Here is a 16,862-nt window from a genome sequence, read left to right as displayed (position 1 = left end):
TTCCTCCTTGAGATTTGTGTATTGTCCGATTTTTTTCTCGTCTCCATGTACCTTTGCGGCCTCGACTTCCTTGGTCGTGTGCTTGCTTTTCTAATGAAATCTTATCATTTCAAAAAAAAAAAAACATAATTAGAGATATGTAAAATAAAGAAAGGAGTGGGATTATTAAAGAAATGAAGTGTGGATATCATTTCCCACTCTTAAAAGCAAATTCAATCAAAATGTTCTTGGTCTTTTTTGAACTTGATTTTGATTGACAAAGGCAGCTTTAACCTAAAAACTGACCTCATTACGATGTCATATTGTTAATAGAGGAATGATAGATGCAAGGGCTCTCTTTATGCAAGGGCTAAAGAAGGGCCCTTGAATAGATCCACGTCATTAAGAGCAACCGAATTCAGTTTCTCAACTGACTTTTAAAATGACGTGGATCTATTCAAGGGCCCTTCTCCGGCCCTTGGATAGAGAGGGCCCTTGCACCTATCATTTCTCTTGTTAATATGATGGGTAACATTTATATTTTTTTAACGGCATATCGTAGATCTCGATATTATTTCATCTGTCCATAGGAAAATGATAGCTGCAGCTTTGTTTTGATCCTTCCTTAGGAAAATGAATTCTCTGTGATACGTTTATTTCTAGAATGGTGGCTTGGTGTTTTTTTTTTTGGCGATTATAAATTCGCACCCCTCTAGGATAATTCGCACGCTTTTTAACATGAATTTGCACCCCAATTCATGTTAAAAGGGTGCGAATTATCCTACAGGGGGTGAGAATATATCATCACCCTTATGTTTGGGAAATTATAAATGCGGCCCTTTTCATTACTTGGGACACCCAGCTACACTGTATTTTTTACTGCAAAGGTGCTGACGTACTTCACATTTGAAGGAATGAAGTGATGTGATTGCCATGTACAATGCAGCAGGGTGTCCCAAGTGATGAAAAGGGAAACGGCCGGGCCTGGCCGGTTTTGACCCGGCCTGTACGGATCCGGGTCAAAATGACCCGGAAAATTTTACGGGCCACTAAGCTTGGACCCGCACCTGGCCCTTACGGGCTGGGTCGACCCGCGGGCCACCCGGTTTTTGACATATTTTTTAAGATTTTTTTATTTGTATAGGGATTTGCTAGCCGCCTTGGCATCCCATTATGTTGACTGTTTGAGAGATTTGTCTTAATGTCCCGTGGTGCAAACTGCAAAGATTAGCAGAAGTACTATTTGTGAAAAGGTTGCTAGCAATAAATAATAACATGGTACTAAGTTTTAAATGAGAAATTATGGAAAAATGGAAGCAAAGTAGAAAAATTACTAAAAAAAAATGAAAGAATGTTCTAAAATATGACAATTACGGAAAAAAATAAAGAGAAAAAGAAAAAGTTATGACAATGATGGAAAAAATACATAGAGAAAGTCAAAGTTATGACAATTATGGAAAAAAAGTGCCAAAAGGTGCCAATGGCACCCGCTGGTCACCTGGCCGCTCCAAGAGGTCAATTTCAAACGGGTCACTGATTGGTGACCCGAACTCGTAATTTACGGGCGGTCCGGGTGGACCAGCGGTCCGGGTCACTTTTTGCCAGGTCTACAACATAGCCCTTATACTTTCCAAAGAAGAGAGGCCCCACTTGACACTATCATTGATTAATGATATCCTATTTATAAGTTGTTCTTTATTAAAAAAGGGAAATGATTTTAGCACAAACATGTTTTGACAACATGCTCTCATGTATCTTGTCTTTTAGTATTTAAAGAGCTGTAAAAGGTTTATTACGGTTCCCAAAAAGCACATAAGAGACAGTTAAATACTAAAACACAAGATACATGAGCGCATGTATCAAAACATAGTTGTGCTGAAATCATTTCCCTAAAAAAAAGTTGTAAGTTCAATTCCTTTATTAGCAGCTCTTTTGCGCTTTTCATTGGGGGAGAAAGAAAAAAAATGGATGACCTAAGATGATAACATCATCCTAGCCGTTCCTTTGATTGATAAATACCCAGATAAATCGTTGATCAATAACAGAAACAACCATCGTGGATGGACCCACTACGGCATGTATGGTGATCAGGTCCATGAATACTGTTAGCCATCACGAGTCTAGCCATTTGCCCTTGGCCCCACCCTCATTGGATTCAACTAGACCATTGATCATGCATGATGAAAAAGATGTTGCTGTAAGTGTGTTTAAACCATTGATTTTTGCATGCATGAATCGCAAGATTTAATATCTGTTTGGAATCAGACCTGGTCCCACCAGTTGACTTTTGATGGTCCATCAGATCAACGGTCTCGATCATCGAGAACAATGCCATGCCTCACACTAGCTTGAACCAAACGCAAGCGCTTGTTGCCATTTGAAATTGCATTGAAGCTAGAGCAGTTTGACTCTTCTTGAAGTTCTATTCCAAAGACAAATTTCAGCTTCAAAACACAAAAACCTGGCCATCAAGCAAAGAAAGACATTGAACTTACTAATCTTGATGCCATTTGAAATTGCAGCTAAGGTGTTGTTTGAATTTAACGGCTGGCTGTTGCATGTGAGAGCAGCCACATAGGCTCACTTTTCAGCAAAGTTTGTCTTATATATTCATTTAATTCATCTCAGCTGGCTGCTCTCACATGCAACAGCTAGCCGCAAAATGACTTGATGAGAGCAAGTTAGCCCAATGTTGGAAAACTCATTTCTCACGGAAAAACTGTTCCTACATTCAAACAACACCTTAGCTTCTCTTGCCAAAGCTAAAGAAGGCCTTAAAGATCAAGGAACCAGAATAATTGAATCAAGATGAGGCCAATGAAAAATGGATTGGACTTGTGCTCACCAACTTGTCAAAGGATCCGATCCCGTCCTTCCACCACATGAGGGCCCAAAGGGTGTTTGTAAGTGAAAATTTCAACATTCGACATGCTTTGTAGCATTCGTGTAAGGGTGGTTTTGGATTGCCAGAATCAAGAATTGGATTTATCATCCAATTCCATTTCTTAGAATCTCTTCGTTCTGGATTTTGAGAAACAATTGTGAACCCAAAACTAATTATTGGACTCAAAATCTAACTACTATATATAAAGGCGGAATCGTGGGTTAAGTTCTTCCACCCTTTGTCAAAAATCCCATCTATATCCCAGCTGTATTATGCCACACATAGGATAATCATAACCCTCGAATTTATAGAGAAATACGTGCTAGGGCCACACATCATATAAAATCTCCCCTATAAATATCATTTTGCTTTCTCATTTATAAGAATACACTTGACAAGACAGGCTCAGATTTTGTTTCATTCATTTAATGGAAAAATACAGTTACACCCCTTCAACTTTCTTGCACATTCAACGATAACCATGTAGTTTCAAACTCATCAACTACACCCTCTGACTTTTCAATGTGTATAAGGTAGACCTCCTCAATTGACGGCCCATCCACAAATCCCAAGGTTAAGATGCTCTTATGGAGCTGATTTTTTGGGCACACCCTATCTATGTCAGAGCCCCTCAAATGAATGTTTTGGATCATCCAAGCAATGTGGGCCCTCTATATTTTTATTCGACGGACTAGAGAAGGTTCTCTAGAGACGAGATCTTAATCAGTATTGATAGTGTTTCAAAAGAGAGGGTCTACCTTATACACATTGAAAAGTCACGGGTGTAGTCGATGAGTTTGAAACTACATGGTTATCCTTGAATGTGAATGAAAGTTGAGGTGGTGTAAATATATTTTCCCCTTCATTTAATTCATATGAGGTTGGCGAATGGTCCCTAACAAATCTTATCCCACAAAAAGATTTCAGTTATGTTTAGACAGCCGACATATGCAAGCCCGTGTTCTTTTCAGACCTCTTTCTTCTTTGTATACTGGCCATAAATGAACTCCTCTCTTTCGTCATCTTCGATTCTTGCTATCTTTAAAGTGTAAACAACCTGTCTTCATTTGTCCCTATTCTACAACTCTCATCTACTCTTCTTTAAACTCTCCCCAGTCAAACATGATGGGATGTTCCCCTTCTCCTCATCCAAAGATGAGTTGTTATCACCTTTTGAAAACCACACATCCAAACCATGTTTGTTTTTTGTGTTCACATGCAGAGAATTAAAGTCCACTTGAAGAATTTGACTTCTATAACCTTTTGTTTTCAGAATGTCAATTGGGTTTTATAGCTCCAGTTTTTTAATTGAAAGATTTTAAAATGATACTAGAAGATCTCAAAGAACTGCCTCTGTCCCCAATGATGATTTTCACACTTTGTTTACCAGGGTTGAAAATTTTGGGTCTCTTTCGAGCACTATAACAGTGTTTAAAAACTCGTCGACTCGGTTCGGAACTCGGCAGAGTCGACGTGGAATAGTGATGGCCGCGTTCAGGAGTCACAGACTCGGCGAGTCCGGGCCGAGTCTGGTTGAGTTTTGCCGAGTTGAACACTAATCTAGCGGCCATCACTGTTTCGTGACTCCCCCACCTTGTAAAAAAAGAGAAAAAAACAAGATTTGTTCCACTAAAAAGTCATTAGATTCATACCTATAAATTTAGGTTTAAGGCCATTCTCCTCCATCCCATTAAAAGCCCTCTTCATCGTCTGATTTCTAGATCGTCGCCGTGGCAAAAGAAAAGCTGCATGCTAGTTCGTTTCTTGCTTGTTTCTAGTTTGAGGTAAGAGGAGAACGATAATGCTTTATTCGAATGGTTAAAACACTTGAAATCTGAACCGTTCGATCATGGGATCATCTTTCATTCACACCAAGTTTAGAAAATAGCAAAACCCTAAAAACCTTTGGCAGGATTTGAAATTTTTTAGTGCTGTAAATGGCAGGTAATATATTCAGCATTATTTTACACGGGACAACACCCTGTTGTGTAAAAGAGTGATCATAAACATACAAGAAGAGGTTGTACCAAGTAAAAACAAGGTGCTAATATATCACTCATGATGCCTACCACCATAAGCTAGTCATTTTAGAGTAAATGTGCTCTGACTTTCTCTGTATGCCTAAGATGTATAGGAAGAATAGGGTGTACGTTAATAGGTAGGAAGAATAAGTGGGGCAAAAGTGCATTCTTTGTCCCATCCTCTCACACCTTCCATCATTGACCTTCATTAGATATTAGGAAGTGATATATCCACGCCCTTTTCTTTCTTTGGCCAGCTCCATCAAGAGTTTTTATGGCCATACTTTTACACTAGAAGGGGGTGGACCAAAGAATCATATATTCCTGCAAAAACATAATACATTTAGGGAAATGGCATTCACCCATTTTTCTTCTTGGGAACCCCTAATAGTGTAAAAGAGTAATCACAAGTGCACTAGAGGGGGCTGGTCCGGGGAAGAAAAGGGGCCAAATATCAAATCAATGGACGGTTCAGATTGTTGCAATAACCCAGCTTGCCTTTTCTTTTTAAATAAATTGGCTTGTGAGAGTTTTTTAGGATTGTAATAACTTTTTGACATATGTTAATTAATAAAATACAAGATGAGTTATTATCATTTTTTTTTTATAAAAACTAGACTCAATTGACTTGGCCGCGTCGACCGCATTCTAGGCCGGGTCCGCGCCGAGTCGACAAGAATTTTCTTCGGCCGCGTTCCGCATCGCATCCGCGTTTTTAAACACTGCTATAAAGTTTCATACGGAGGTTGAGTTTTCTACATTCATTAGCTGATTTCACAAAGAAATGGCCAATTGGGTTGCAATTTCGCTATTAGTCTTGCTTTCTTCTTCTCTTTTATCAGTGAAGCCAAGTTCCAATGTTGATGTTGAGGCCTTGAAAGCCTTCAAAAATTCCATTATCAATGACCCATCTGGTGCTTTGCTTAATTGGGCAGATGGAAATCATTACTGTAACTGGTCTGGCATTGCCTGTGATCCTTCCAATATCAGCGTTGTTTCGATTACTCTGCCCGAGAAACAACTCAAAGGAGTAATCTCCCCGTTCCTCGGAAACCTTTCGAGCCTCCAAATTCTCGATTTATCTTCGAATTCATTCACTGGATCGATTCCAGCACAACTTGGGCTTTGCTTGCTGCTTAACCAGTTAGTTTTCTATGGAAATTCTTTGTCGGGTACAATTCCGGCCGAATTTGGAAACTTGAAAAGCTTACAAATCTTGGATCTGGGGAGTAATTTCTTGGAAGGGAGCATCCCGACGAGCATAAGCAACTGCACAGCTTTGACTGCGTTGGGGATGGTATCAAACAACTTAACTGGCACAATCCCATCAGATATTGGTAATTTGCTCAATCTTCAATTATTTGTAGCTTACACAAATGAATTAGTAGGTTCTATACCTGTATCCATTGGTAGTTTACATGGTATGACAACTTTAGATTTGAGTCAAAACCAACTGTCTGGATTAATTCCTTCTGGAATTGGGAATCTTCTGAATTTAGAGGTATTGCAGCTGTTCCAGAATCAACTGGTTGGGCGCATCCCGCCCGAACTAGGCCATTGTAAGAACCTCACCCAATTGACCCTGTATAGCAACGAATTAACAGGCAGTATCCCCTCTCAGCTTGGAGAGCTGCTCAACTTACAAGTTCTAATGTTACACAATAACAGGTTATCTTCTACAATTCCTGCAACCCTTTCGTTGTGTAAATCATTAATCCTCTTTGGTTTAGCACAGAATGAGTTAACTGGAAGTATACCTTTCGAACTCGGGTCATTGGGAAATCTAAAAAGACTGACCCTGCATTTGAATAAATTAACAGGGGAAATCCCTTCCTCACTGATGAACTTGACAAATTTATCGTATTTGGCTCTGAGCCAGAATTCCCTGAGTGGACCAATTCCATCTAACATCGGGTCGCTTTATAAATTGAATGTTTTACTTCTATCTAACAATGGGTTGGATGGTCCAATTCCCTCTAGCATCACCAATTGTTCCCATCTTGTAAACCTAAGCTTGGCTCTCAATAGTTTAACTGGGAAGATTCCCATGGGTTTGGGATCATTGCGGAATCTGACTTTCTTATCTGTAGGACGCAATCAAATGTCTGGGGAGATTCCAGAGGACCTATTCAATTGCACTGAACTTTTTTCTTTGGATTTGGCAAGAAACAATTTCAGTGGATTACTGAAACCTGGTATTGGTAAACTCACCAATCTTGGGCGTTTGATGATGTTCTTGAATAATTTTATGGGAGAAATCCCACGGGAGATTGGGAATTTAAGCATGTTGTTCTCCTTAGAACTTGGTGGAAACCATTTTTCAGGTCAGATTCCTTTGGAAATATCAAAGCTCTCTCTTCTTCAAGGACTTTTGCTGCAACAGAATGCGTTTGAAAGCGTGATTCCCGATCAAATTTCTGAGTTGAAAATGCTTACTCGAGTTGAGCTGCAGCTCAACAGACTCAACGGTTCAATTCCAGAAGCTCTCTCGAAACTTCAATCACTTACTCTCTTGGATCTCCATGGAAACATGTTTACTAGCTCCATCCCAACAAGCATGGGTAATCTCAATGGCCTCTTAAGCTTGGACCTCTCTCACAATCATCTTACAGGATCTATTCCTGTATCCGTGATAGCAAGCCTGAAGAACATGCAACTATATCTAAATTTATCAAACAATTTCTTGGTTGGTTCAATTCCACCTGAGCTTGGTGGGATGGAAATGGTTCAGGCCATTGACATCTCAAACAATAATCTCTCAGGAAGCATCCCTTCAACAATTGAGGGCTGCCGAAATCTATTTTTTCTCGATCTGTCTGGAAACATGCTTTCTGGTCAGATTCCTGCTGGTATTTTCTTTGAGCATGGTATGCTTACTAGCTTAAACCTTTCTCACAATAGGTTACGTGGTGAGCTACCAGTAGCAAAACTGAACTCTCTTAACTCCCTCGATCTTTCTGAAAATGAGTTTAGCGGCAGGATCCCTGAGAGCTTTGGGAACCTTTCCAGCTTGAAACACCTTAATCTTTCCTTTAATCAACTCGAAGGTCCTGTTCCCAACATGGGTGTGTTTAGAAACATCAACATATCTAGTTTGGAAGGGAACTATGCTCTTTGTGGAACAAATTTTCTGAGGCCCTGTAGTGATGGAAATGGGAAATCTACTTCACATCGATTCTCAAAGAAGGCCACCTTAATTCTTGTAGTGTTATCTTCTGTTATTCTATTATTACTGCTGGTTTTTGTGATTTTAATCCTCGGCCGAATCAAAAGAAAACACAAAACAGAAGGCCCAAATGATTCAGGAGTGGCATATTCAGTAGCACCAACTCTGAAGAGATTTACTCAAATGGATTTAGAGATTGCTACTGATTTCTTCAATGCCATCGGCGTGATTGGAAGGAGTGTTTTGAGCACTGTTTACATGGGGAGATTGGAAGAGGGGCAAATCGTAGCTGTTAAGAAACTCAATTTGCAGCAGTTCTCTACAGAGTCTGATAAATGCTTTGATACCGAGTTGAAGACCTTGAGCCAATTGAGGCACAAGAACCTGGTTAAGATGGTGGGTTATGCTTGGGAAAGTGGGAAGTTCAAAGCTTTGGTTTTGGAATTCATGGAGAATGGTAGCTTGGAAAGCATTATACATGATTCGGAAAGAGATCGATCGCGATGGACGTTCTCCAAGAGGCTGGATGCTTGTATCTCTATCGCAAATGGTTTGGTTTACCTGCATTCTTGTTATGACTTTCCTATTGTTCATTGTGATATGAAGCCTTCTAACATTCTGTTGGATCAAGACTGGGAAGTACACGTGAGCGATTTTGGGACTGCTCGAGTGCTTGGTGTTCATTTGCAGGATGGGAGCAGCCTCTCCTCTTCTTCTGCTTTCCAAGGCACTGTTGGCTACTTGGCACCTGGTAATTCTTTTCAATCCCTTTCCCCCCTGAATGCCTGTCTATATGCATGCATATTTTATGTCTTTATGAAAGTGTAATTTGTTTCTCAAACTGAAACTTCGGTTGGTTTAATATCTATTCACCCAAATCAATAAAACTACACATTTACTTACCATTGCATTGTCTTACTGTCATCATCTTATTCTCTCTTTTGTTAGGCAGTATGTTGTTTTGGTTCTTGCTGACGAGCTTAGGGCCTTTTGGATGCCTCTAAATTATTTGCATATAATCTTATATGCAATTGTTTTTATGAAGTTAAACATAATTCATTGCAAATCATGGTTGACTGAAGGGCGCCCTTGCAAAAACCAGTTACAAGGGTGCCCCTATTGGTCCATCTCATGAAAGTGCATGCGGAAAAATAGAAAATGGTGTTGACAACTATACAATTTAAACTGCACTGAATGCTCTTTTTTGACAAGGACCAATCGGAGCACCCTCGTAACTGGTTTTTTGCAAGTTCTATCATTACTCAATTGTATATAGCTGATGTCAACCACAAAAAATGCATGCGACGAAGTTTGTGTCTATTGCCATTCAAAAAAAAAAAAAAACTGTTGCAGAAAGTATATACTTAATGTCTTCCAAAGAGGTGGTGGTATCCAAAGAGCCTATAGTCTCACTGCTTATTTCACATTCCATTAGGTTGTTCAATCTTTATTATTGTTGTTATTCTTTTTAAAACTTTCCGTATATCAACCTAGGACTCTAAGAAAGATTGAATTCCACTCTAACAAGTATAATTCTGTTGTTCAGTTATCTTGATACTAATTCATATCTACTGTGTTGTTCAGAGTTTGCATACATGAGTAGGGTGACGACGAAGGTAGACGTGTTCAGTTTTGGCATAGTTGTGATGGAATTCCTAACCAAAATAAGGCCAACGGGGACCATAGAAGATAATGGGGTGCCAATCACTTTAACACAATTTGTGCAGAAGGCCCTTCAAAATGGACCCGACAGTGTTCTTCGTGTGGTAGACCAGGATCTAGTTTCGGATGTAACAATCCTAGAGGATGGAGAGAAGATTGTGGCACTCCTCGAATTGGCATTGGATTGCACCAGCTCAGCTCCTGAGGATCGGCCAGACATGAACGAGGTGTTGTCTTTGCTACTTAAGATTCAGGCAGGAAGCAGACATCAAACTGAGATCTCAAAGCTGCAGGGGCGGAGGCACATATAGCTTGAGGGGGGCCATGGCCCCCCATGACTTGCAAAATTCCTTTTATGGGTGCATGGCTATACATGCATGCCTAACTAGTTTAGTGGCCATGGCCCCCCCAATGACCAGTGCAGAACAGTGTAAATTAATCCGGCCCCCCCAACTGTTAATTCCTGGCTCCGCCCCTGCAAAGCTGTAAACTATAATCAGATGAACAATGCTAGTTTCCGTCTTTTTCAATCATTTGTGATGCAAATTTGTTTTGTTTTAGGCCTCCTTCAATTATAGTTTAGAACCTGTTTGGGACATGAAAGTGAAAATCCCTCTGTTTGTAACTAATCCCTGGATATTTGATTACCCATTATCCGTCTACAGTCTTGTTTAGGAGGGTGTGAATGGTGCAGATATTGCCATCCATTTGGGCGGAAGTGTCTAATTTAAGGATGGCTTAACCAGCCCCCATTTTTAAAGTCTTCTTCCCATTACATTGATTGATCCAAGATGTCCATCTGATAGTCCCCATGTTTGACTATCTTATAAGATGAATGGTGAAGATCAATCAAAGATGTTACAGTTTACATGACTCGGATACCCAAAGGAAAAAATCCTAAGCATACATTTTCTTCTTTGTTAAGATTTAAAACTGAGTTTTTGTGGGGTGCGCCAGGCCTGTGCAATGGTGAAACACATAGGCCAACTCCCGTAGATCTATTAGTCCATGTCCAGCTGTGGTCATTGGATCTAATATCAGAGAGAGTACAGTTAGTGATGCAGCTATTGAATTCTTCCATCTCAGAAACACTGTGACTGCTGCTGCCAATTCTTTCAATATCATATCTCACAACATTGAAGTCCCTGATGAGTATCCAGGAAGAGTTTGTTGGAAAAAATTGAGGGTACTGTTGTTGATAGAAAACAGAAACTTGTTGCTTCAAGGCGTGATATCACTTTCCTTAAGACGAGATTCGCCCCACTAGTAGTGTGCAAAGGGGATCCGCAAATTGCCTCAAAGATACAATGAAGCCTAGTAGGGAAGCCCTACAAATGTTTGATGACGCGTAGCACTAGCGGAATCAAACCCGAAATGCCCTTCCAAAATTTCAAGCCTTAGAGAAATTTCTAGATACTGTTTCTGCAGAAAAACAGTATCTAGAACAGTAAACAAAAGAAAAACGTATGTAGAAATACTTGGGGATTTTGTAGGAGTGTAGAAGAGAGTGTAAAGTCTGCCAGAATTGCCAATTCGTTTTTTTATATGAAATGACCGAATTCTGCACATTTTGTAGACCACCTGGTTTCTTTTCAGTGTGAAAAACACCTCTACAGGGCACCTTTCCAGAATGTTTGAAATCTGACCGTTAGATCGCACCCATTGATATTGAACGGTCCTGATCGATCCTAGAGGTGACTGTTGGTTTGAGTAAAACCTCTCTCCAACCCAGTCATCGTTAGATCAACCATCTATGGTGTGGATCGCACCCCCTTGTCACTTGACCGTTGGGGGAAGGGACACAACCCATTTGATCACACTCTTTGAACGTTGGAGTGTGGACCCCGATCCGAGAGAGGCGGCGGTGAGGGACGAGCCCCACGCGCTAAGGTCTCTATGGATCATCCACGTGAATGGAGAGCTCTACCAAGGAACTCTCGAAAGAAGAATGCCCCTCACAGCATGAGTGGCGATAAAAAGGTGAGATACCTCTCGATTCGGGGACTAGCCCAGATTCGAGGCGTACCTTAAACAAAGAAGAGTCGCCATCTAAGGAAAAAAAGCAAATGGGCCCTGGATCCCATACTATGCTCTGTTGCAACGGATAACCAGAGATATAAAATAAGGTTCGTGCCTGGTTACGAATTCGGAAGGTCTAAAGAGCACCTCATCCGCCCAAGTGCAAACACCTGGTCTCTTATGCCATTTACTTAATAATTTTGAAGAGTTTTGGGCGAAAATCATATGAAATGGGAACACAAATCTCCGAGAAGACGTCTATCTAATCATGCATGTCTCGGAGGAATAATAAACACACATAAAAGAAATAAAAGTGTCACCTGAGAATAACTAGGTTATGAATGTCAAACCTAAATTGGTGTCTAAGTTCTGGTGTGCAAACACATGCATGCTACAGCTAAAAGCATAAGGTCTGCGCAATAAAGTAAGAAAACACTGCAAAACATAGAAAATGACTCGATACCATACAACCCTAAGACTCTAATCAATACCTAGGCCCGAGTCTTTAGATGATCTGATGTTCATCCAAAGAAGCCTACGTATCCCCGCCTCCACGAGAATCAAGACAACGTAGTTCTTCGCACCTATTCTAAGCTATGATGCCTAAGACATATAGACCTCTATCCTAGACTCGATCTAAAAGATCGGACTAGTTCTTAAAGCTTCTTGTGTGATTATTTAAATTCCAATGGATTGTAGATTTTAGGACACCCTATATGCCCTAACTAAATGCAGGTTAGCCCTAAGCTAATGCAGGTGGTTCCTATAATCTATGTGTAGCTAGGCTGTATATCCTAAGAAAAACAGTAGGATCTATCGCATCTTAGACCTAGTAATCAATTGGCGATGTGGATCGCCAACTGACCGGACGGAGGCGTAAAACTCCTAGCTAGGACTCACTCCTAACTCTAACACAAACAAATAAAACACACAACAAACAAACAACGAACGAAGGAGCAAATCCCGACTCAAAAACTCTCTAACTAGGACAACCTCCTAACTCTAGAGGAAGATCCTTTCGAAAAAATAATATTTTGAAAGATTTTTGTAATTTTGAAAGATTTAAAATGCTTATTTTTAAAGGTTTGGCTGGACTTGGGATGCGGATCCCAAGCTGCAGTACGTACCCTGTTGAAAGGGATCAAGCCAACGTAGTTCGGAGAAGAAATCCTAACTACTTTCCTAATGACTCAAGATTTTTTTGAGATTTTTGGTTTTCAGATGTTTTTGTTATTTTTAAGTGTTTTTGACTCAAGGGGGACAAATCCTATCATCATAAGGGGAGGACAGACTCCTGAATATCCCGCAAAGGTTGGACAGCATCCTATGCTTTGCGAGGGAAAAGAACAGAAACACAGCTCTGCAAGGGTTGGACAGCATCCTATACCTTGCAGGAGCGGATAGAAAAACACATGATTTGATGAGAGGTAGGATAGAATCCTAACCCCTATGATGATAGAATTTGATTCCTGAACAAGAGGATTGACTCTCTAGACTAAGGACGGATTCCTATGCTAGTGGACTATCAAACTAAGATAAAGCTCACAAGCAATAAGGAAAAAGAGACCTTGTGCATATTTGGCAAAGGTAAAACACCCAGCCGGGCCGGATAGCTACCTAGCCCTAGGGTGCAACAAATGTGCAACCCAATACCCATAAGGGTAGGGGTATGATGCCAAGCCGAGTAGGGTGTTCTCCCAAAACCAAACGACGCACAAAGAGGAGGTTTAGTAAGAGAATGAGATAGAGAAAAATGCTAACAAGGAAAAAGAGACCTTGTGCATATTTGGCAAAGGTAAAACACCCAGCCGGGCCGGACAACTACCTAGCCCTAGGGTGCAACAAATGTGCAACCCAATACCCATAAGGGTAGGGGTATGATGCCAAGCCGAGTAGGGTGTTCTCCCAAAACCAAAAGACGCACAAAGAGGAGGTTTAGTAAGAGAATGAGAATGGGTAAGTCTCTTAGACACAGAGGCAGGATAGAGAAAATTGCTAGCAAGACTGGGCAAGTCTCCTAGGATGGGCTTGGGTTATCACCTTCATCGCCCTACAAGAAAAGGGGATTCTAGTATCTAAAGAAAATTAACAGCAATCTATAAGACTGTGTTAGTCTATCAAAGAGAGAAGAAAAGGCTACCAGATAATCACAAATTCCACTCTATTCTTATAAAAATAAATCAAGTGCTAAGCAAAGAAGAATTTTCAATAAAAAAAACAATACACAATCTATAGCAATCATAAAATGATAAACAACATTAATTAGTCCAGACCAGCCGCTGGATAGCCTAATAAAGTAAAAGAAAACAATATCAAACACTTCTATGCCCAACCACAAACACCACCCCAATATGGGGATGAAATCAGATGATGCTAAAGTAATCATCTGATATCATATACACATGATAATATTTCTATATCCCGCCTTGAGATCAGACAGTACTCATGTCGATAATATCGAATAGAGTAGTCATCTGATCTCCTTCTTCCTATTAAACAATTTATTTAAATAAAAAGGAATGAGTATAATAAGCTTTGATATAATCTCACCTGAACAATCCATTTATCTTCAGAATCTAACTCAAAACTTAAGATAAAAGAAAAGTAATAAATTCTCAATATTTTATACAAACTTTTCCAATTATATTTCTAATCTATACAAAGTATAAATTAAAAGAGGCATTCATTTAATATATGTAAGCAGCGAAGTATAACTAAATCTAAAAATATGATATTTGCTATTGTCAGGGTGAAATAAGGCTGTTAATATCAAAATATAAATGGCTACCACTATTAAGGTGTGAGAGGGAAAATTCTAAGACTTACTAAAGGCTGGATAAGCCTAAAAATGAAAAGGGGAGCGCTATTCAGACTATGTAAGTCCTCCAATAATGGGCTTAGGATAACTCCTTCATCGCCCTTGCGATGAATGGAAGGATCTAGGAAGGATCTAACGACTTGAGGCTGTCTTGATAAAAGACAAAAGAAAGAGGGATACTAAATGGACCAAGTAGGTCTCTCTAAAATATGGGCTTGGGCTAGCGCCTTCATCGCCCTTGTAAGGCTCCTAATGATTTTGGGTCAAATACCTCCATGATCCGTCTAAAAATAAAAATAAAAAATATATATATATGGACTGAACCAAACAACTAAATTCTTATAATTCAAAGAATCTACTTAAACAGATATCCATATCTATCAGGTAACAAATCAGTTCAATTATACAATATGATACTAGAATGATCTCATGGATATAATCTCATTAGAAATACTGATCATACAAAAGTAAGCAAAACAGCTCCTCCCTGACAATACTTCTTCTTGAAAGATGAAAACAGTGTATTACAAAGACAACCCCAACATTATAGTTGCACTGATATCTAAATAATGCTCACAAGATACGTTCATATTTTTATAGGTGCTCAGTTAGGGGAACAAACATTTTAAAAAATGCTGCATATAAAACATGGACTTGATTGCACCGACCTGAACTCATTTCAGGGAGCACTTACTGGAACCAAAGATACTACAAGGGTTGTAGAATTGGCCTTGTGGATTTGAGGATAAACACAATATTCCACAGACCTCAAGACTTGATAATTCAGTGATAAAGCATATGTATAATGACCCTAACACTGTTGGCTGCATCACTAGTGGTTTCAATGTTGAGTTCATTTTATCATACCTATGAGGTAGAAAAGAAGGAATTTAAGGGGGTTTGAAATGGATCCAAATCACATTGATATACGGGCTGGATAGGCACTGAACTGGTTAGAAACTGGACAGGTTCTGTACTGGTTATGGGCATTTTAGAACAACCAATCAAAATTGCTATGGGTATCTAAAAATGGATGACTGAATATTGGTTAGAACAAAACAACTATTCTATATTATGACACTAATGAAATCAATTAATGATAAAAACTGGAACCGGAAAGAGAGCACTGATATGAACATTACTATTATTAAGAAGTTATATTGCCCTACATGATACCAAAATCAGAAAATGAAAGAAAGCACTGACATAGACATCACTATAGTTAAGAAGTTATATTGCTCTGTATGATACCAGAATTAGAACATGAAAGAAAGTATTAATATTTACTCAGAAAGCATGAAAGAGAAAGCCTCTAACTATTTTACAAACAAGGCTCCATTCAAGAAATGATGGCATATTCATATCATCAGGGCATGCACGCCAAAATTTAAAAGGGAATTCCAATTAGAATAGTAACTGAAGAATGGAATTCACTATAAACCCTCTCAAGAAAAATTGAAAGAACCTGCTTGATGTGCTCAAATTCGTACTCCTCTGATTCTTCTTCAGATCCTCTTCAACCTTTGAATTTCTCAGATCTAACAATAGAACAGAGCTTCTGATCCAAGCTATTTGGCTTAGGTTTTTTCTGTACTGGTGAAGAATCTGTTCTTGCTTGAATTTTTTTTTCGATTTTCCTTTCTAAAAATTTAGATCTGCACACAAAGAGACTCGATCGGAGCTCCGATCATCTCACCGAAAGAAAAATAAAAAATGAAAGAAGAAGATCTGAAATTTGAGGATCGGAGGTTAAGGATTAGCAATAGAAATGATGGAAGCCCGAAGTGGATCAATCGAAGAAAATAGCCAGAGAATATCGGAAAAAAGGAAGAAGATAGGGGATGAAAGAGTGCTCGTGGCTAACCGGAAAAGAAGAAGCTCGTCGGAGCTCAGATCCGCCGGCAAATGGAGATCTGCCGGAAAAACACCACCGGAGAAGAGAAAAAAAACGAATAAGGTTTCGAAATCTCATATTTAAATTCTCTCTCTCTGATTTTCACTCGGATTTTTCCAGAAAATGAGCAAAAACCCCTCTGCAAATTCTCTTCATCTCCCCCTGTTCTCATTCCCTCTCTCGATATCTCTCTACCTCTTGCTATCTCTCTGTAGATCCTCTACTCTTGATTTTCTTCCTTCTTCCTCGGCATAAATGGAGCTTGCGGTTTTTATTTCACAGGAAAAAATTAGATCTAGGGTTTGAATCGGAGAAAACGAATAGAGTAGCGAGAGAAAAGAAGGTGAGAGGCAAATTGTGGTGAAGACAATAGCAGATGTCTGCCTAAGATAGAAAATGGCGGTCGGAGATCCGAAATC

At 39.5% G+C, this 16,862-nt stretch overlaps 1 protein-coding gene across 1 annotated transcript; it reads left to right on the top strand.

The window, feature by feature from the left end:
• Positions 1–5,572: 5,572 nt before the first annotated feature.
• On the top strand, positions 5,573–10,499 carry FLS2 (Leucine-rich receptor-like protein kinase family protein). Its single transcript, XM_077383459.1, has 2 exons — positions 5,573–8,801; positions 9,635–10,499. The coding sequence occupies exons 1-2, from the start codon at positions 5,669–5,671 to the stop codon at positions 10,021–10,023; spliced, it is 3,522 nt and encodes a 1,173-aa protein (XP_077239574.1). The 5' UTR covers positions 5,573–5,668; the 3' UTR covers positions 10,024–10,499.
• The last annotated feature ends 6,363 nt before the right edge of the window (positions 10,500–16,862 follow it).

This window comes from Tasmannia lanceolata, unplaced genomic scaffold (assembly GCF_043159265.1).
Source record: "Tasmannia lanceolata isolate RefF3 unplaced genomic scaffold, GAP_Taslan_0.1 ptg000006l, whole genome shotgun sequence".
NCBI lineage: Eukaryota > Viridiplantae > Streptophyta > Magnoliopsida > Canellales > Winteraceae > Tasmannia > Tasmannia lanceolata.
This window is presented reverse-complemented; position numbering and strand designations above follow the sequence as displayed.

Excerpts from the sequence above, each read along its gene's own strand:
- FLS2 (XM_077383459.1), top strand. The coding sequence starts at position 5,669 with ATGGCCAATTGGGTTGCAATTTCGCTATTAGTCTTGCTTTCTTCTTCT. Across the intron at positions 8,802-9,634 it reads TGTTGGCTACTTGGCACCTG|AGTTTGCATACATGAGTAGG; the intron begins GTAATTCTTTTC and ends TGTGTTGTTCAG.